The sequence below is a fragment of the Paroedura picta genome, chromosome 15, assembly GCF_049243985.1.
Source record: "Paroedura picta isolate Pp20150507F chromosome 15, Ppicta_v3.0, whole genome shotgun sequence".
Lineage (NCBI taxonomy): Eukaryota > Metazoa > Chordata > Lepidosauria > Squamata > Gekkonidae > Paroedura > Paroedura picta.
In genome coordinates this window covers 31,413,806-31,433,860 of record NC_135383.1, presented here as the reverse complement: position 1 = coordinate 31,433,860, position 20,055 = coordinate 31,413,806, and the positions used below count along the sequence as shown (strand labels likewise).

At 49.3% G+C, this 20,055-nt stretch overlaps 1 protein-coding gene and 1 long non-coding RNA gene across 5 annotated transcripts in view; both read right to left on the bottom strand.

Annotated features, from left to right (window-relative positions):
* Positions 1-233: 233 nt before the first annotated feature.
* Positions 234-15,816, bottom strand: LOC143824682 (uncharacterized). Of its 3 annotated transcripts, none has more exons than XR_013226833.1 (4): positions 15,589-15,816; positions 11,448-12,813; positions 8,965-9,069; positions 234-676 (listed from the first exon to the last, which is right to left on the bottom strand). It is a non-coding gene; the product is annotated as an uncharacterized LOC143824682 (long non-coding RNA). The 3 variants fall into 3 exon arrangements; XR_013226832.1 differs by lacking the exon at positions 15,589-15,816 and adding an exon at positions 13,581-14,643; XR_013226831.1 differs by lacking the exon at positions 15,589-15,816 and having other exon boundaries at positions 11,448-13,482.
* Positions 15,817-18,269: 2,453 nt separating this feature from the next.
* The window catches only part of RAP1GAP2 (RAP1 GTPase activating protein 2), a 189,445-nt gene continuing 187,659 nt past the window's right edge, over positions 18,270-20,055 (bottom strand). For both annotated transcript variants that reach the window (XM_077312243.1, XM_077312254.1), the window contains one exon: positions 18,270-18,393. Coding sequence is in view for 1 of the 2 variants with exons in the window: in XM_077312254.1 (XP_077168369.1) it covers positions 18,373-18,393 (21 nt within the window). In the remaining variant the exon portion in view is untranslated. The remainder of the gene's footprint in view (positions 18,394-20,055) is intronic.

Sequence of the window (20,055 nt, the reverse complement as noted above, 5' to 3'; positions counted from 1 at the left end):
CAGCCACCTCATGGCCAGCACCCACCTTCCCACCAGGAATGCAGAATTGAGCTGTGTCCAGGGGACTGGTCACACACAGGAACCAGTGTCAGTCCAAGATCAAGTGGCTGAACCTGGATTTCATGGCCAGTCTGGAGGGATGGCAGGGCCTTCCATGACCAAATGTTGCTCCTCTGGGAGGCAGCGGGATGCCCTTGGTGGCAGGACAGGTACCATCTTCGTAAGTGGCAGTGAGTGGGTTCCCTGTGCTGGCCATGCCATACCCCTTGGAGGCCCACATCCCACAAGATGATGCCTACCCCCCAAGTGTACGAGGCTCAGACTCAGAAAACCTTTATTGGCATACACAATCACAATCCAAGGAAACAAAATGGGTTAGACAAGACTTACTTTTCCACACTAGCAAACATAAGTTATTGATCTGGAACATGCTTTCGAGGGCATCGGCTACCTGGCAAGTTTAATGGGGTCCTTTTCTGAAAACATTCATTTAATGATGAGGGATTTGGAGTTGATTTTGGAATTTAAATCCATCAAATAGAACTGGATAGAAGCTCGTTGAGGAGGGAAGATTGGACACTCCAGAGCAATATGTGGTTGTGTGTCCGGGATGTTACAACCACGTAGACAGAGTCTTTTGAAGGCAGGAATCTGATGGAATCTTCCCCAGGACACGCTTGAGGGAAAGGACAACAAAACAAAATCAGAGTCCGGTCAGGCACCTTTAAGACCCACAAAGATTTATTCTAGGCGTGAGCTTTCGAGAGCAACTGGACTCTTCCTCAGACTATGAGACTATGTTGAGGGAAAGGAGTTGACTCTGGCAAGAAGGAAGGCCCTCCTAGCCAAATGGGAATCCAGCGGATCAAGATAAGCAGGTAGGAGTTTATAGTTGGATAAAATGCCCCAGAATTGGGATGGAAGATAAAATTTGCATTATGATCTCCTCAAGTCTATGTGAAATTACCTTGAAAATGTCTTTTTTACCCAGACCCATAAAGTCACACAATATCAAACCCAATGTTTTTCAGCTTAAGTAAAATTCTGTTGTACCAGATGGAAATGTACAGCTCACACAATAGGCCACATAGCAGGCTACCGGAGTAGGCTGAGAAATGAATTCTCAGCCAATATTTGAAGGCATCATTGTTGCATTCCCAATGAGGCTCTTCTATCAGAAGAAGGTTTGCACCTTATGAAGGTTGAAAAAAATGTCTGGTGAGGAGGGCTTTAAACCACCTTGGTGTAGTGGTTAGGAGTGCGGACTTCTAATCTGGTGAACCGGGTTCGATTCTGCACTCCCCCACATGCAGCCAGCTGGGTGACCTTGGGCTCGCCACGGCACTGATAAAGCTGTTCTGATCCGGCAGTGATATCAGGGCTCTCTCAGCCTCACCCACCCCACAGGGTGTCTGTTGTAGGAAGAGGAAAGGGAAGGCGACTGTAAGCCGCTTTGAGACTCCTTCAGGTCGAGAAAAGCAGCATATAAGAACCAACTCTTCTTCAGTAATCTCAGGGCTCTCTCAGCCTCACCTCCCTCACAGGGTGTCTGTTGTGGGGAGAGGAAAGGGAAGGAGACTGTAAGCCGCTTTGAGACTCCTTCAGGTCGAGAAAAGCAGCATATAAGAACTAATTCTTCTTCTTCTAAGTGCAATGATGGAGTGAGACATATACTCAATGCCTAGTTCCTACCCTGCCCCTTGAGTGTTCTCTGAAGCACTTATGTCTGACCAGCCATGGCTTCCGTGAAGACCTCCCACCCTACCTGCTCTAGTTCAGAGAACCAGTTTGGTGTAGTGGTTAGGAGTCCAGACTTCTAATCTGGCATGCCAGGTTCGATTCTGCACTCCCCCACATGCAGCCAGCTGGGTGACCTTGGGCTCGCCACAGCACTGATAAAAACTGCTCTGACCGAGCAGGAATATCAGGGCTCTCTCAGCCTCACCTCCCTCACAGGGTGTCTGTTGTGGGGGGAGGAAAGGGAAGGCGAATGGAAGCCACTTTGAGACTTCATTGGGGAGAGAAAAGCAGCATATAAGAACCAACTCTTCTTCTTCATAAAAGGTAAAGGTAAAGATATCCCTTGTGCAAGCACCGAGTCATGTCTGACCCTTGGGGTGACGCCCTCCAGCGTTTTCATGGCAGACTCAATACGGGGTGGTTTGCCAGTGCCTTCCCCAGTCATTGCCGTTTATTCCCCAGCAAGCTGGGTACTCATTTTACCGACCTCAGAAGGATGGAAGGCTGAGTCAACCTTGAGCGGGTTGCTGGGATTGAATGCCCAGCCTCATGGGCAGAGCTTCAGACTGCATGTCTGCTGCCTTACCACTCTGCAGCACAAGAGGCTCTATCTTCTTCATAGTCTCAATCAAAGTGCTCTCTGTCCTGAACATGTTTTAGTGCTTCACTGTGCTGCTTCCATGTCTTCTGTTCCCTGTTCCAGGACCCTTTCCCATACTGTGTTGAACACCAAGACTGGCCATGGGGCTGACCCCTCTCATCCACAGGGGACCACAGCAGCTGCCACAGGTCTGGCGGCAGCATCCAGGCCCCCTCCCCCAGCACTTCTCCTTGCAACCCCCTGGCTGGCCCCCTCATGGCCTGCATGCTGGGAGACCCACAGCCTTAGCCTACCTGGAACATCCAGTGCCATCACACCCCTCTGTGGACTGGAATGCCATGGCCCAGTGTCCCCGGGGGTGTCCCAAGGAGGGACTGAGAGGTCTTGGAGTGCTTGACAACAAAAATAAGCATTTTTGGTTGTGGTGGTATAGAACAGTGGTCCACAACCTTTTTATCACCGGGGACCGGTTAACGCTTGACAATTTTACTGAGGCCTGGGGGGGGGGCAGTCCTCTCCTCTTGACCACTGCCCTAATGCTCTCTGACTCTGGTTGCTATGGTAACGTTTAAACATCCCTTCAAAATAAGATAGAGATACACCACAAAAACAACAGCCATATCCTGAAATTCAGGATCTTTCCCCATGAACCAGTTAAATAGGAAACAACAACAACAAAAACTGCAGGGACACCACAGTATTGAACACCTAACATGCTCCTTTTCACATCAATGACTTCTTTCATGTGGAATTGAGCTCACTCATTCATGCCTATGGAGTCCTGTCATTGAATGTGACAAAACGCTGGAATAAAGTTAGGAAGTTTTGGGGTTGGCTTTTAAAAGCATACTCATTCACTGTCTGCCCCCCCTCCCCCAAACTGGCTCTGTGACTTTAATGAGGACACGACAAACAGAAATTCAACAATTGACACTTGAACTTTAGCCACTCAAGGGGAGCAACCAGCACGGGTGGAATTCCTGTCAGTCAAGGCTAAGTCAGGGAAGAGCCCTCCGGGAGTGGTTCAGAATTCGCAAGTGTTCTGAGGCAGGTTCGTTTGTCTTGTATGATAGCCATGCCCTGTGCCGGCACAAAGGGGAGAGTTGGTTCCGCTCACCTTGTCCTTTCCAGATCCCTGGCAGCTCTCACTGCGCATGTGGCAACCACGTTTTCTTCCATGCCCAAGATCTCCAATCCCTCTCCTGCCAGCAGGACAAACCCCCAGGGCCACTCCTCCCAGCTGTGCAGCACAGGGCAGACTCATGGCAAGCAGCAGCCCCTGGCAGTACCCGCCCCACCCGCCCTGAGCAGCCAGCAGCTCTCCGGGAGAGGGGAGGGGGGACTAGGCTTCCCTGCTGGGGATCTGGGGTGGGCGCGAAGAACGCAGCCGCGGAGCAAAGCACGTCTCTCGCTCCTGCCTCCAGCGCCACGCTCACCCCGCCCCCGCCCCCCCAGCAGCAGCACCAGGACAAGCCGCTTCTGCGCCCGCCTCCTCTCTCCAGAGAAGAGTTGGGCGCTGGCAAGAGCGGCTCGCAAGTGGCGGGGAAAGGAGCAGGAGGAGGAGTGGCGGCCCGGTACTAAGTGATTGACGGCCCGGGCCCAGTCCGCCACCCGGTGGTTGACGGCCACTGGAATAGAAGCTAAATTATTACAAAACAAAATTAAACCTCATGGCCCCTTCAAGAGGGCTCCCAGACTTAGGAGGGCACCACCACAGAAAAGCCTGAGGAGCTCACGATGCAACTCCTGGAGGAGAAAGGTTGGGACCCACCTGAGGAAGAAGGGGCTGCATGGGATGCCATCGCAACAGGCAGAGTTCCTGCTCGATATCAGGGCACTGCTCCTCCAACTCCAAATGAAAAATACCCAAGAACTCAAGCATGCAGCCTCTTTCTTTGGGGGGTAGATGCAGCCCACCCACCCAGGGGCAGCCTCTCAATTGGCCTGGAGCTCTAGGTGGCCATAACACTGTGTGTGTGTGAGTGGGGGGGGGTGGACATTGACCCTCGCTTCCTCCAGTACTTGTCAGACCATATGTCTCTACTTCAAGGGGGTGCCTCTGGCTCAATCTCACCTGATTATGTAGGGAAGAGTTTGCAGACACACACAGGTATCTGGAGGGAAAGACGAGCTCTGCTGGGCCAGTCCAATCCCAGCATCTTTACTAAGCTTTCTCTCAAACATTTTTCACATTTTTAATCTTTAGTTTTCACAGAATGTATTAAAAGAACACCAGCTTCTTTGCATGCCAAGCGTATCTCTTTCCCTTGTCCTTGTTTTGCAGTTTAATTTAGCAACACACAGCAGGCTTTTACCTCATTCCACTCTTTTCTATTAATTTGTGAGGAGTAGCAACTTATGGGATTCTGTGTCTAGGGGAGCATTTTCTGTGTCCTCCTCGTCTGACTCACTGTGCCCCCTGCTCTGCTGCCAAAGGACCACTGCATGCAATCGGTGGGATGGAGCAGGCAAAGGGGATCGTGCCATCAGACTAGGCAGGCACTGACACAGCCAAAAGAAAGGCAAAAAGGCCCAAACAAATGAATTTAAGTATGGTACCAAATAAACTGGTGGGCAACCATCTCCAAAGGGAAGCCTACCATGTAGGGAGAATATTTTGATGAAAGTTGTGGGGATTATCAATTTGTTTTTGTACAACATTTGAATTATCAGAGAGGTTGAAGCAACACATATTTTCTATAGATTGGTAACCTTGATGATGCAGCAGGAGCAAATAATCAATGGCAGCTTGGTTATCAACCGTATATACTCGCATATAAGCCAAGTTTTCCAGCACAGTTTTTAGCACTTAAAAGGCCTCTGGCTTATATGCGGGTAATTGATTAACAGCCTGCCCCCAGCCAGCCAATCGCAGCATTGCATCTGCAACCTGAGCTCTTTGCAAGTGAGCTAGTGGCCTCCAGTAAACCTTTACTTTCTGCAAAGATCTTAAAAACTAAGCTCTCTGCAAGTGAGCTAATTGCTGCCAGCTAATTATTGCCCTGCAAATACCTTGAAAGCTTATTCTGGCACCTTTTAGGACATCAATGGTTTGACTGAGGGATTCTGATATTTTTCCCCCTTCTTTTCCTAATCACTTCTTCCAAACTATTCTTTTGGTTTCTGTGGGTGGGGTGGTTTTTGGGGATGCTTTGGGATTTACTGTATTTTCAGTGTCTCTTCTTTTATCTGAGGGGCAGCATTGTTTGCCTTTGCTTCTTGGGGTTGTGTTTCTTTTAAAAGTTGAGTTTTTCTGTTCTTTCTTTCAGTTTTCAGTTTTACAGTTCTTTATTTCAGTGTTTAGTTCTGGGGGGGGCACTGTAGCCCCCAGTTTGGTAGCTGCTGTACTTGTTGTAGTAGGTTGCCAACTTTGGGTACTATTATTCTTCTCTGGTTTGCTGGCTTGGGGGGGTACTGTTTGGTACTCCTGCCAGAGCTGTTCTCAGAAAGCAGTTCTGTCAGTGCTCTCTCACGGTGTCTGGCATTAAGAGAGGAAGGGAAAGCAATTGTAAGTTGCTTTGAGACTCCTTTGGTTAGTGAAAATCAGGGTAACAAAACCAGCAGCTATTCATCCTCTTGACTTGTCTGTATTTGTTGGGAGGGAGGCTGGATGGGAAAGCCTGTGATGACTGAGCATGAATTAAGCGCTTAGGCCACCCTGTAAATTTACCAGTAGCCTACTGCATTTCCTACCTTCTGCTTATATGCGAGTCAATACGTTTGTCCAGATTCTGTGAGGATCAGTGCCTGCTCTCAGCCATGAAACTTTATGTTAGCCTGAGTCTCTCCATGTTTGCTTAGCCTTAGTTTTACCTTTTTGCTTTTTGCATTATATTTAGCTGTCTGCCTGAAATTGAAACTTGTCTGCTGTACCTTTGTTATCATGATTTGCTGTGAACTATTTGTTTTTTGAACCGGCCGGCAAGGCCTGCTCTTTGAAACAAAAACAGTTGTCAGTGGGCGCCAGGCAGCCCAAGGACGTGTGAGATGTAACACTCCCTGGTTTATTGCACCTGGAGCTCTTCCCCCCTCCCTTTGGGAACCTTCAAGTTTTGGGCGGGAGAATTCTCTTGAAAAGGGTTTGCAATTGTATCTTTGGGCAGATTTGACTTCGCTAGTTATGGTGACTGAAGTAACTTTTCAATAAAGCTTTCTTATTACAGAAGTATGTTGTGAGTTCTTCCAGCACTTGACAGATTCTGTGATAAAATTAAGTGCTTCGGCTTATATGTGGGTCAGCTTATACACGAATATATACGGTATTATTGCATGTCTCAGTTCTTTTTGTTCACAATTGAGAGCTCCTAATGCAGTGGAAGTGGTGTTAAGAGTTTTAGCTAAACTGCAAGAAATAGTGACATTCCATGATTAATAATTGCTCAGCCTGGCACTCCCTCTAGGGAGGTAGCTAGAGCTACAGCCTCAGAGTTACACCTGAGTTGTAAGATTTATCTAAGGAGACCATGTCTTGGTGAGCTCTCTTACTGGAAAGCCATTCTGTATGGCGGGGATCATCAACCCCCGGTCCACAGCCCAGTACCGGTCCATAAAGGCCACGGTACCTGGCCACCGGCAGCTGCACCTGCCTCCCCCCTCCACAGTGATAAGCTCAGGAAAGAGGCAGGCCCGGCACGCCGGTGATGCAAACGCACACATGCAGTTGCTGCACATGCGCGTTAGCGCCCCTGGTGGCAAAAACGCACATGCGCAGCAACTGCACGTGTGCGTTTGCACGCAGCTGCTGTGCAGCGCCCTGGCCATCGGCTCTCCCCTCACCCTGGAGGCGGTCCCTGACCACAGAAAGGTTGGGGACCGCTACTTTATGGGGTAACACAAATGATTACTTAAATGTGACCTCTGTTGGTGTGAGGGAAAGAGGAAATGAAGAAGATTTGGCATAAGGTTCTTTTAAGAAGCTCCCCTATTGTTTGTGGGAGAGGCCCAATCTCCCATTTCCCTGGGAGGTAGAGTGACATTCACTACTCCAATGAAATCCTTTGTTGCACTTGGGGCATTTGGTACAGGGGCACCCATTGTGGGGGTGCAGCTGCTGTTTGATGCCTCCACCACCTGGAGCTTGGCACTCCATTTTAAAATGGCCAGGCTTACTGCAATTAAAACATTTTCCAGTAGGCCTAGATCCCTGTTTTAGTGTGGCAGCAAGAAGATTAGTTTGATAGGTACCTGTACCAACATCGTGACAAGATTTGATCACGTCTGCAATATCTGGATCATAGCCCAAATCCTGAATGATACATCTGCATTCTGCAGTACAGTTTTCTTTAGCTAATTTCTTGAGCAATTCAGCCTGGGCTTCCTGATTATTGATCTGTTTTTTAAGCACCTCTGTAAAACGATTGATGAAGTCAAGAAAGGACTCAGAGGGTTTTTGCCAAATATTAGAAAAAGAGGAGGTGGGCTTTCCCAAAATGGGAACCTTTTTGAAAGGCACGAAGTGCAGCTTCTGAAGCCACATTCAAGGCAGGCTGATCAGGGGTGTAGGCCCCACCATATGTGGCACCATGGGTTATGCACTCATTCCTATAATCACTGTCCCGCACAACAAATTGTCCGGATGTCAGAAGCATTCTCATGGTCACTTTCCAGTCTTCAGTCTTCCAATCTTCTTCAGATCACTATATTGTTATGAGCAGTAGCCTCAAACATGCCTTATACAAAAGAACTCTGAATCCCCATATCAACAATAGCCTTACGAAGTTCATGAAGAATTTTATAAGATAGAGTTGATAATCAACTATACACTGTCCTTGGGCATTTCTGCCAGTCTGAATTACAGGACAGACTGCTAACATCTCATTAAGTTCAAGAATGGCTTCTGGGTTTGTTGTTTGAGAAAGTTCTTTCTGGAGAGCCTCCCTGGGAGAAATACGATGAGAAACTAGAGAAAAAGCCTCCTTGTTTGGAGGCACAGGAGACTGAAGAGGGGGAGGCAGTGGGCAGGGGGGAGATGGACAGGTAGGCAAGGCTGGATAGAGCTGAGGAGTGACAGGACTGCAGTCTAAACCATCTTTAGGCAGGAGAGAGGCAGAAGAAGGAACAGGACAGATACAATCAATGGCAGAATGGAATTGATGCCAGGTGTGAAGAATTTGAACAGAGGCATGAGGTTTGTTATGTAAAAGTTTCCCTATTCTTTCCCAGTCTCTGATCTTAAATGAGCCCTTTTCTGGGTACCAGGGACATTGCCTATAAATAAGGTAAAGGTAAAGGTATCCCCTGTGCAAGCACCGAGTCATGTCTGACCCTTGGGGTGACGCCCTCTAGCGTTTTCATGGCAGACTCAATACGGGGTGGTTTGCCAGTGCCTTCCCCAGTCATGACCGTTTACCCCCCAGCAAGCAAGCTGGGTACTCATTTTACCGACCTCGGAAGGATGGAAGGCTGAGTCAACCTTGAGCCGGCTGCTGGGATTGAACTCCCAGCCTCATGGGCAGAGCTTTCAGACAGCTGCCTTACCACTCTGCGCCACAAGAGGCTCTTGCCTATAAATAGTCCCAAGTAATTCTTGAATGTCTCGGTCAGAAGTGGACCTGCCACTTTTCTGACACAGAAACCTTAACATGCCCCCTGTGAGGTTGTGTCATAGTTGAACCCATACTCACCAATGAGGGGTCATGAAGATAATGAAGTGCACTGCAGGGCCTATGCCAGGCACTGGTGAGCGGTTAATGGTCCTTGTTCCTCAGGCACCACTCGTACACAGGTATCTGGAGGGAAAGACGAGCTCTGCCAAACTCTGCCAGGCCCTTCCAATCCCAGCATCTTTATGAAGCTTTCTTACAAACATATTTCACATTTGTAATCTCTAGCTTTCACAGAATGTAAGCAGTTTAGCAACACACAGCAGGCTTTTACCTCAGATTCGACTTGAGGGAGGCATATTACAGGGTGAGAATAAAACAGGGTCATGAATGGAAGACAGCATTTAATACCCCATGGGACAATACACGTACCTTGTTATGCCATTTGAGCTCAGTGATATGCTGGGGGTCTTTATGAACCTCGTAAATGAAGTCCTCCATGACTTGCTGTTAGTGCTTAGTTGCTGACTTATACTGAGAGCACGTGTGCCTGATGCAAGAGGTGCTCATGCAGTTGCACACAAACCAACTATATGCAAAATTGTCTAAATGCAAGTTCCATCAGGAATAGATAGACCTCTTGGAGATCTGAGCTCCCCACGTGGCAAAAGCCTGCAATGTGTTGGCATAGGTGCCTCCCAAAAACACATTGCCAGCTACAGTGTTTCCTGATCAAGATGTCATAGCAAATTTGCCCAGATTGTCTAACCACTGATGGACTTAATGAAAACCAGGAATGGGGGGGGGGGAAGAAGAACATGAAACAGTGTGGCAGTGATGAAGACTGTACTCTTAAGATTTGATATTTGGTTGAGTTCGACTGGAATCAATAACACCCACTGGGCCCCCAAACCTTCCCCCCATGTATCCATGCACCGGAACTGACCAACCATGGGTCTGTTTGATTGTTATTGTCTCTGTTATTACTGCTATCATTATTGTTACTCCATCTGGCATAGTTATTGAGTTTGATTTATTGTTCCGTTCTGCTTCATGAGAATTGCTCTGAGCCTCAGGGGAGTGAGATATATAAATAAACAGACAGACAAATAAAACAACTGAATTATATTAAGGAATGCCAAAGGGCATTTGACAACTTGAAACTCCTTTTTACTTCCGAACCTGTGTTGTGGCATACCCACCCTGAGGAGCAGTTTGTGATACAAGTAGACTTGAGCAATGTGCCTAAGGGGGTTGCAGTGGGAGAAAGATGGGAACCTCCACCCCGTGGCATACCTCTCCCAGAAGTTTAATGCTGTAGAACACAACTAGGCAATTTGGGAGAAGGAATCCACGGCCATTAAAGTGGCCCTGTCAATTTGGTGACACTGGCTTGAGGGAGGGACTGTCCTGTTCGGGTATAATGGACCGGATGGAGGCACCCTCTTTGGGAGCCCCTAGAAATGGACCCCTTGGTACAATCTTTTTGAAATTTGGAAGGTAATTGGAAAAGAGCCTCCTGAAGCTACCCTGAAAGTTTTGGAGCCTGTAACTTAAACCACCACCACCCAGGCCACAGGAAATTCAGTAACCTGAAAATCTCCATTATAGTCAATGGCACCATTGACTTTAATGGCCTCTGAAGCGCTTTGGAGATCTCCAAAGAGGGCTAAAATGGTTTCATCCGAAGCCAAGGTAGATCAAAGCGGCTTCTTCCAAAGCTGAAGCAGTCCAGATTTTTTCATTAGTGCGCATGCCGACCAGGCAGTAAGTTGTTCTCATTATGGCATCATGCTTGGATAGTGCAGATGGGAGGCTGGAAGTTCTGGCCCTCTCAGCTCTCCAGGAGTTGAGAACTCCTGGGAGTGGCCAGAGCAAAACAGGGTTTTAATTGGTTTTTTAAATACTTAGCATTTCGCTCCATAATTTAAGAAGAAGAAGAAGAAGAGTTGGTTCTTATATGCCGCTTTTCCCTACCCGAAGGAGGCTCAAAGCGGCTTACAGTCGCCTTCCCATTCCTCTCCCCACAACAGACACCCTGTGAGGGAGGTGAGGCTGAGAGAGCCCTGATATCACTGCCCGGTCAGAACAGTTTTATCAGTGCTGTGGCGAGCCCAAGGTCACCCAGCTGGCTGCATGTGGGGGAGCGCAGAATCGAACCTGGCATGCCAGAGTAGAAGTCCGCACTCCTAACCACGCCAAACTGGCGTTAAAACAAGAAAACTCCAAAAGAGTGCTAAGGGAGACATGATAGAAATTTGTAAAATTATGCGTGGGGTAGAGAAAGTCAACGGATCCAGCCCCTTCTAGAGTGCAGAGGCATTCAATAAGGAGTGCAAGAGTTGACAAACAAAAGAAACTACCTTTTTATTCCACAAATAAATAAATTATGGAATTTACTGACATTTGATGGAGTAATAGTCATAAGCAGAAAAGTGTGCTTCATGGAGAAGTTCATAAATGGTTATTACCATCTATGGTCAGTAAAAGGAACCTCCATATCCAGAAAGGGTAATGAATAGCAATCATGGCAAGATTAGGAAAAGTCCTTGACCTCCACATACCATGTTGATTGGTCCTCCAGGGCAGCCGGTTGTCAAGCAGGATGCTGGACCAGACGGACCTCTGGTCTGATCCAGGAAGCCTCTTCTGGTGTTCTTATGAAACAGACAGACATTCACACAGACAGGTATGAGCCAGCAAAACGGCTGAAGCCATCCAGCTCCAACTCCCTCCCAGACAGCAAGATGATACTTCCCCAACAGCCTGCTGTTTTCCATCCAAAATGTTAATGGGCAACATGCCAAGTAATCAGGCTTCCTCTGTTGAAATTGTACTTCAGCTGTCTGAGAATTAAGGGATCCCAATATTAGTTAATCCCAAAGCCATCTGCAGAAAGCGATGCCTTTATGAATACAAGCCTGGCTAATTTGACTCCACTAAGCAACCACAGGGCAAACCTCCATCAGTTTTAACTACAACACTCTATTCTGCATGCCATGAAATGTAACACGGTATGTCCTACACTGGAGCCTGCAATGCTGCCGCTGTGAAGACTAATCAGTGAGCACCCCTTGCTGCCCGCTCAGTTGGCCTTCTCAGACGCACGGAGCCGAGAGCCAGCAGCCTCCGGATTCCTTGATCGATTGGCTGCCTCCGTCACGCTCATTGGGAAGCCGGCTAGAGAGCAGGGCCTTCTGGATTCAGCATTGGCTACAACTTAACCGGATGACAAAGTCAAGAGAGTGGAATGGAGAACTGACCCACAGCCGATTCCCACGTGGCTTGTGCCTTCCGTTGCGTGGTCTCTTCGGGAGCCTCGGATGGGCTGGTGGTTAAAATTTGAGCCTACACATAACAAACACACTTTCCTTCCAAGGGGCTTAGATGTGGGAATATTCTTTGTCATCAGAAACTTGACTTCCTGCCTGTTCATCCAAACTGCCTCCTCTTATCCCCTCAGGTGCACAGTCCAGAGGTCCCACCCAGGAACCACTGTTGCGTAGCAAAGTCAAATCAGAGTCCAGGGGCACCTTTAAGACCAACAAAGATTTATTCAAGGCGAGAGCTTTCGAGGGCAAGCCCCCTCCGTTGCGTAGCAGTTAGAGGAGACTTTCTCAACCGGGGTTTCATGAAATGACGGGCCTGGAGGGGGTGGGGAGGGGAGGGGCCCCAGCTGCATGACTGAGCCACGTCTGGGGATTCTCGAAGCCAGAGGAATGTTCCAGGCGCTTCTCAATAGTGGAGTCCACAGTTCAGTCGCGGCCGTTGCCACGGCCCAGTTATGCCTGGCTCTGGGTCCTCCATGAGCAGGGGACAGAGAGTAGCAGGAGCCAGCAGGGGCAGCAGCAGGCGAAAAGCTCTGTCCTCCAGATGGGAGAGGGGTTAGGTGGCCCTCCAATTTCAATCCACAGCATTTTCACATAGACTCTAGAGTATAGAGAGTGATGGAAAAGTTTCTAAAATGGCAAAACACGTTTTAAAAGGGGAAATCATGATGGATGAAAACTGTGGCCAACACCAACAGCTAGACTAAACAGGCAAGCACACTGATAAAGTTTCAATAAAAAAGGAGAGAATATGAAAATCAATAAAGTCTGGCTAGGAGCCCTAAAAAGCACCAAAATAATAATAATAAAAAAAAACTAGAGGACTCTAAAAGCACCTCACAATAGTTCATCAGATAAGACAGGCAAGATCTTGACTAATGGACTTGCTAGTGAACTCCACCAATACACAGGAAAAGCGCTTCCCAGTTCTAATCCATCTCCTGGGAGACTCCCAAATGAAACAGGGATGTGATACATCCCAGATACACAAACACATGCACAACCCGAGAAGTAAATGTAATGCTCAGAGCTGTTCACCCACTCCACACTTTGACATGGAGAGATTCCTATCCTGCTGTGAAGGTGCCAACTACAATTACTAGAAAAATGTTAGGGTCTAAAACCAAACCACGGACACTCAGCCTGTAAAATCCACAACAAACAAGAATGGAGTCTGTCAGGATGTTATGCTTGTTAGCCTCTCTGGGGCCTGTTAGGTTATCTAGCCTGTTTACCATGTTTTATTGGCTCAGTGTTCTGACCAGCTCTCCCCGCATTCACACCTCCCCCCCCCCCCATCCTGTTCCTCTCACTTCTCCCCCATCCCTCTCCGTTCCCCTCCGGAAGGCAACCTTGGGATCTCCCTACCTGGTTGTTGTGACTGCTTGAAGTCTTCCCGCATTGCACGGGTTCTTGGGGGTGGGGGTGGGGCAGGGCGAGGGGTTATATGCTGAGCCTCTTTGTCTTTGCCTCAGTTTCCAAAAAGTATTGTTGGGAGTGCTTTCTTGCTCTGAATAAATGAAATCTTTTTCATCAGCTCAGAGGTTTGCTCTTCTGAGTAACCGAAGATCCTGACAGAGTCATCTATATCAGAGGTAGTCAACCTGTGGTCCTCCAGATGTCCATTTGCTGGCAGAGGCTCATGGGAATTGTAGTCCATGACCATCTGGAGGACCACAGGTTGACTACGCCTGAATTCTATATGGTCACTGCATTTCCCTCACATGTTCATCTTCATCCTCATCAATATATCTTAATTCTCAGCTGTAACCAATCGCTGTAACATGGAGAGAAATTTCTCCTCTAGACACTTTCCCTTCTTAAAATGCTCTTCTGACACCTCTTCACATGATGCAGGGAATGAGAAGTGGTCTCTGTGGTGCTGCACAGGATTTTCAGCACTGACCACGTGGATTCATGGGGTGCATTGAGCTTCCCAACTTGCTCTGTAAGGTGCATTTCCATAACAGCTGTGGGTCTTGGTTCGCTGTGGGTGCAGCTGGCATTGCATCAGGATCAGTACTTCCCCTGCCCTCCTCCCCCGAGGCTGAAGAAGGCTGCTTTGCATGATCTGAGGATTCTGCCATCTTCTGCCACTGCTGGGCTCTTAGCACTTGAAAGAGATGCAGTGGCAAAGGGATTTGGCAGCCTTTGTTTATTCTTCTTATGGCAACCAGGTGCTGCAGTGCCCACTCTATGAGGTTTGCTAACAAAGAGTTTCCTTTCTTTGAAAACTATGCTTGCTGTTTCACTATTTGCCACTAGAGGGAACTCGATCGCTGCTTGCTGAGAGCTGCGGGCGTTTGCCTGGTTTCAAGCTAAGACAGCCGAGGGGAGGCTTAAGCGGTTTCCCTGAGTATCTTTAACCCTCCCCCCGCTCCGGAGGAGCGGGAGGAATAAAGGAGTAAGGGCAAGTGGGGAGGAGTTAGGGCGGGCCCTGTCCGGGATAAAAACTCGGAGGGCCCAATCAGGAGCCGCGAAGCGGCTCCTGATTGGGCCCTCCGAGTGTCACTCGAGGGCCAAGCAGCCAATGGGGAGCCGCGCAAAGCGCGGCTCCCCATTGGCTGCTTGGCCCAGCCTCGCCTGGGCCGGCCGGGGAGTTGCCGCTCAGAGGAAGAAGCCTTCCCCAGCGGTAAGTCCTCCGGCCGGCTTCCCCTCGCCCAGGGAGCCTTCTGCCGGGCCCTGGGGCAGGCTCACCTGCCCTTGGGCCCGCCAGAAGGACACAAAGCCCACTCCCAAAGTCCCGAGCCTTCTGCCGGGCCCTGGGGCAGCCGAGCCTGCCCCTGGGCCCGGCAGTAGGCCGCAAAGCCCGCCGCCCCCGTCCCGAGCCTTCTGCCGGGCCCTGGGGCAGCCTAGCCTGCCCCTGGGCCCGGCAGTAGGCCGCAAAGCCCGCCGCCCCCGTCCCGAGCCTTCTGCCGGGCCCTGGGGCAGCCTAGCCTGCCCCTGGGCCCGGCAGTAGGCCGCAAAGCCCGCCGCCCCCGTCCCGAGCCTTCTGCCGGGCCCTGGGGCAGCCTAGCCTGCCCCTGGGCCCGGCAGTAGGCCGCAAAGCCCGCCGCCCCCGTCCCGAGCCTTCTGCGGGGCCCTGGGGCAGCCTAGCCTGCCCCTGGGCCCGGCAGTAGGCCGCAAAGCCCGCCGCCCCCGTCCCGAGCCTTCTGCCGGGCCCTGGGGCAGCCTAGCCTGCCCCTGGGCCCGGCAGTAGGCCGCAAAGCCCGCCGCCCCCGTCCCGAGCCTTCTGCGGGGCCCTGGGGCAGCCTAGCCTGCCCCTGGGCCCGGCAGTAGGCCGCAAAGCCCGCCGCCCCCGTCCCGAGCCTTCTGCCGAGCCCTGGGGCAGCCAAGCCTGCCCCTGGGCCCAGCAGAAGGTCCCAAGGCCACCTACCTTACTCTGTTCCTCCCTTCCTCCCAGCATTCCCTTTCTCCTTCCCTTCCTCCCAGCATTCCCTTTCTTCCTCCCAGCATTCCCTTTCTCCTTCCCTTCCTCCCAGCATTCCTTTTGTTTTTCCCTTTCTCCCTTCTTCCCTCTCTTCCATCTGCCTCTTTCTGGCTACCTGTTTCTCTCCCTCTTCTTCTGTCTCTATCTTCCTCCCTTTCTTTCTGTCTTTCTGTCTCTCTTTATCCTTTTCCTCCTTCCTTCACCCCATCCCTCCACCCATCCATCATGCTAGGGCCCGCTGTATTTTGCCCACAGCGGGCTAAATATCTAGTTCTATATATAAATCAGTCCTTTAAAGCTGGATTTCATGCAGACGTATAAGATTTGCATGCAGACAGGCAAAGAAGCATTTTCTTTCTTCTTCAAGTGAATTTGGGATTGCTTTAAGAGAGTCTCTGATGCACAAGAGACTGAAAGTGCACGCCTCCTTCCCAATAGTTGCTGGTTGCTGGTGAAAGAGAGGGGGGGGGGTGTCCATCTGCTGCGGATGGCTGAAGACTAACAACAGAGCTTGGGAAGGAGGAGGAAGGGGCGTTTTCCCGCTTTGCCTGTTAGGCAGGAAATTGGGCTTATCTTCCAATCACATTTGGGGAACAAAGGAAAGAGCTACCTTACTATAATTCCAAGCACTCTACCTTTTAAAGCGACAGAGGAGAATATCTCCTACTTCTCAGGACTCAGAGTAGTTCAGCAGTGGAATAGGCTGCCTAAGGAGGCGGTGAGCTCCCCCTCACTGGCAGTCTTCAAGCAAAGGCTGGATACACACTTTTCTTGGATGCTTTAGGATGCTTAGGGCTGATCCTGCGTTGAGCAGGGGGTTGGACTAGATGGCCTGAATGGCCCCTTCCCACTCTAGGATTCTATGACTCTCTAGCTAAAGGCTGCCTGCTGGACAGAACAATGGCCTGGGGGGAGATAACGGTAGGCTGGCTGATGAGGGGAAGGCTATGAGGAAGTAGGGGGTCATCGGGGCTTTCAGGAAAGGAAAAGGGGGAAGTGGGGGGGTGGAAATAAAGTGCCCCCAAGTCCTTATGGATCCAACCCTTGCTCTGCTCTTTAATTTTGCTGCCTCTGAGTTGAGCTCCCCCTGCAGTTTGATTCCAGGACTGGCCCAGGCACCGGGGGCTGCAGTTGGCAGTTTCTTTTTATATCCCCACCAAGGAGCTGTTCGTGCAGAAAACAAATATTGCCATTCAAGAAACCCACACCCCAGTGCTTCATTGGTGCTCCAGTTGAGGGTCCCCAGTGCAATACTCCCAGGACCAGCCAATCAGCATCTAGGAAGACTTCTGAAGAAGAAAATGTAGTGTGTACAATTTGTCCTTGCCAGGAATATCACTCTTGTGAGTGCACTGCACGCACGGATGCGCACACACACACAGGTGTCTGGGTATGTTTGTACTGGAGCGAGCCAGAGTGGAGGAAGGCATCTCATCCCTGCTAACAGTGACTTCCTCGTTCAGTTTCCCCTGGGCATGGACCTTAGCAAGGACCAAGAGTAGAAAGGGGGAGGATGGAGCACCTTTCCTAAAAGGAGATACTGACAATTCTAGGATCTCTCCATGCAGAATTGGTGGAGGGTTATCAAATTGCACACAGAGTGGATAGCCTGGAGGGGGGGGGGAGGCAATCTCATCAGATGTCAGAAGCCAAATAGGGTCCCTACTTGGATGGGATCCCACCATGGAGGGTCCCCAGAGGAAGGCATCAGAAGCCCACCTCTGCTTCCCCTTGCTGGGGCTGCCACGACAGAACTTAAATACAGAGGGAGAGAAAAAGCTTTTCTCCCTCTTCCAAAATACTTGAGGGGCCGCAGATTCTGGGTGGACAAAAGGTCACACAAGAGCCCTTATAGACACAAAATATGTTCCTTTATTTATGAATTTTGCAAAGACACATTTAAGCAACAAAATATACATTTCTGACCCTTCTTTAGAATCTATTTGTACAATAACAAATACAAGATGCTACAATGACAATAAATTAAATATACATTATTTACACCAGATATCAGCAACCAGGATGGCTAAAAGCATCACATGCCAGCCCATCAGAGAGGAAAATATTTGATTGTGCCAAGGACTCCTTTCTCTCCTCCCTCCCTTTTCGTTCCCGCCACTTCCTCCAAGACCAGGGGCACATTCCGCAGTGTCCTTCATGGGATTTTCCCCGAGTGACCCGGGATCTGGACCCCTTTGTCTTTTGCATAAATGTTTTCTTATGGTGATGATTAGGCCAATACAGGTGTCTGATTCAACAATGCTCTTTCTCCTCCAGCCTCATGGCCATACATGGAGTCATGTGCAAGGGGGCATTTTGGACCCCTGAAACCCAAAATGGTCCTTCCCAGGAGATGGTGCCACACCCACAGGAAGAGCCACAAAACAGCGGGTTGGGGGGGGGGGGGCTCCCGCAACAAAAAGGGAGGCTTGCTTTATGTTTTTCCATCCAATGAAAACAAAGTTGTTTCAGTGCTGACAAGGAGGTGAAGTTTTTCATCTGAGAGGATGGACATGCAGAGATTCACCTGCTGAGTCTGAAACAAACTTTGGCTTTCTAGAAGGAAAAGCCTTTATGTGTTTTCTCCCTCCCTCCCTCCCTCCCTCCCTCCCTCCCTCCCTCCCTCAGAAGTCACGAGGCTTGCTGAAGGGGCCAAAGGAAGTCCACAGTGCAGGTATGATGCAGGGGACTCACGGCCACCGGCGTAGAGCCATCATTACAAGTTCCGTCTCACCTACGGACACTCGTTTCCTGCAGAAGAAGGCTTGTGTTATAATGTGTGATTTTTCTTTAAAAGCTTGTTAAACTATCCCTGGGCGTCTGCTTCTCTCTCATGGGACACTCTGTGGTTCAGAATGCATGGCAGGAAGAAATCCATGTAGGTTTAATGTAATGCATACCAAGGCTGTGTAGTAAGCAGGGTCCTAAAGGTCAAATCCTGCACCAGTACTTTTCTTTTAAGGTAACGCTAGGGAAGAAATGAGAGTGCACACACCTAGTAAAGGGTTATTGCTAAGTGAGGAAACAGACCCTAATTCACAGAAGGAGAGAATCAAAAACAAAAGGGAGGGGAGGGGAGGGGAGAGGAGAGGAGAGGAGAGGAGAGGCAGCACCATCACTGAAACAACGAGGCCATTTCAAAGAGCTCAGCAAGGCACGAAATTGTCTTCCCCCTCCCCCCTGCAGTCCCTCTAAAGGGGGCTCTCCCTCCCCTCCTGGCTACCCACAGCCCCCTTATGAAGCATGCCAGGTCATCGTGGTTGGCCCAGTCATGCAGCAGAGATTCCGGCAGGGCAAGGCTCTCAAGCAGCATTTCCCGGATCCTAGCCGGACCACACACCAGACTGGGCCACATCTCCAGATTTAATGTGGGATCTGTCCCGTGGCATGCATGACATGGGTCTTGATCCAGACAAAATCATTTTCCTACAAACCTGAGAGACCAGGTTTATAGAAAAATCCAAAATATTAAAAAAGGGAAAACTTCAAGAGCCTGAAAACTGGGCTTGTACAAATGACTCTCTTTTGAGTCCAGGGGCACCTTTAAGTCCAAGCAAGTTTTATCCCAGGTATAAGCTTTTGAATGCCCGGACACATACAATGAAATAGGAATGACCAATCTATGCATATAGGTAGAGAGCAAGCAGTAAATTAGCATATACAGCATAATAAAGATGTTTAACGGATTCAGGGACCAAACAAGAATCACAAGGCTCCATTTGTTATAAGGTTACCCAAACAACCTGTAGTCTTACAAACTTGTTATTCCTGTTTGTTTCCTGAATCTGTTAAATATCTTAATCATACTGTATGCTAATTTACTGCTTACCCAAACTTACATATATGGGCTGAAAACTTTTACCTTGAATAAACCTGATGCCAGAACAAGCTTTTGCCATTTTTTTTGCATTTATATTTTTATACCTAACTAGCAAGAAAGGCCATTGCAAGCATAAATGCAATGAGTGCTAGGACCCAGGGAACACCAGGAAGTGCAGAAATGTGTGTGTGTGTCCCCCTCTCCCTCTCACTGCCTGTCACTTGGGGGCTTTCCGCACAAGGACCAATTTTGCTGAATGTTTGCAGTATGCAGAAACGCTATATTTAATAGTGGAATTTCATCATTCCGCATACCTTTAATTCTAGTGGAATATTGAAGTCCCAGGAGCGTTGTATTAATTCCCCACATGTTTCCGGTCTCGCTGGAATCACAACAAAGGAAGCGATATTTTTCCACGCTTCTTCCCGCGCCTGGCCGTCAATCAAACAGAACAGCCAATGAACTGTTGTGTTTGTGCTCCCGAAAGGCCCCTTTCCCTTTAAGAAGTTTTTAAAAAGCCAAAAACACCAGTAGCAACGAATATGTGTTAATTCATAGCAATGAATATTTGTGCATTCATTGTCCCAGAAAGA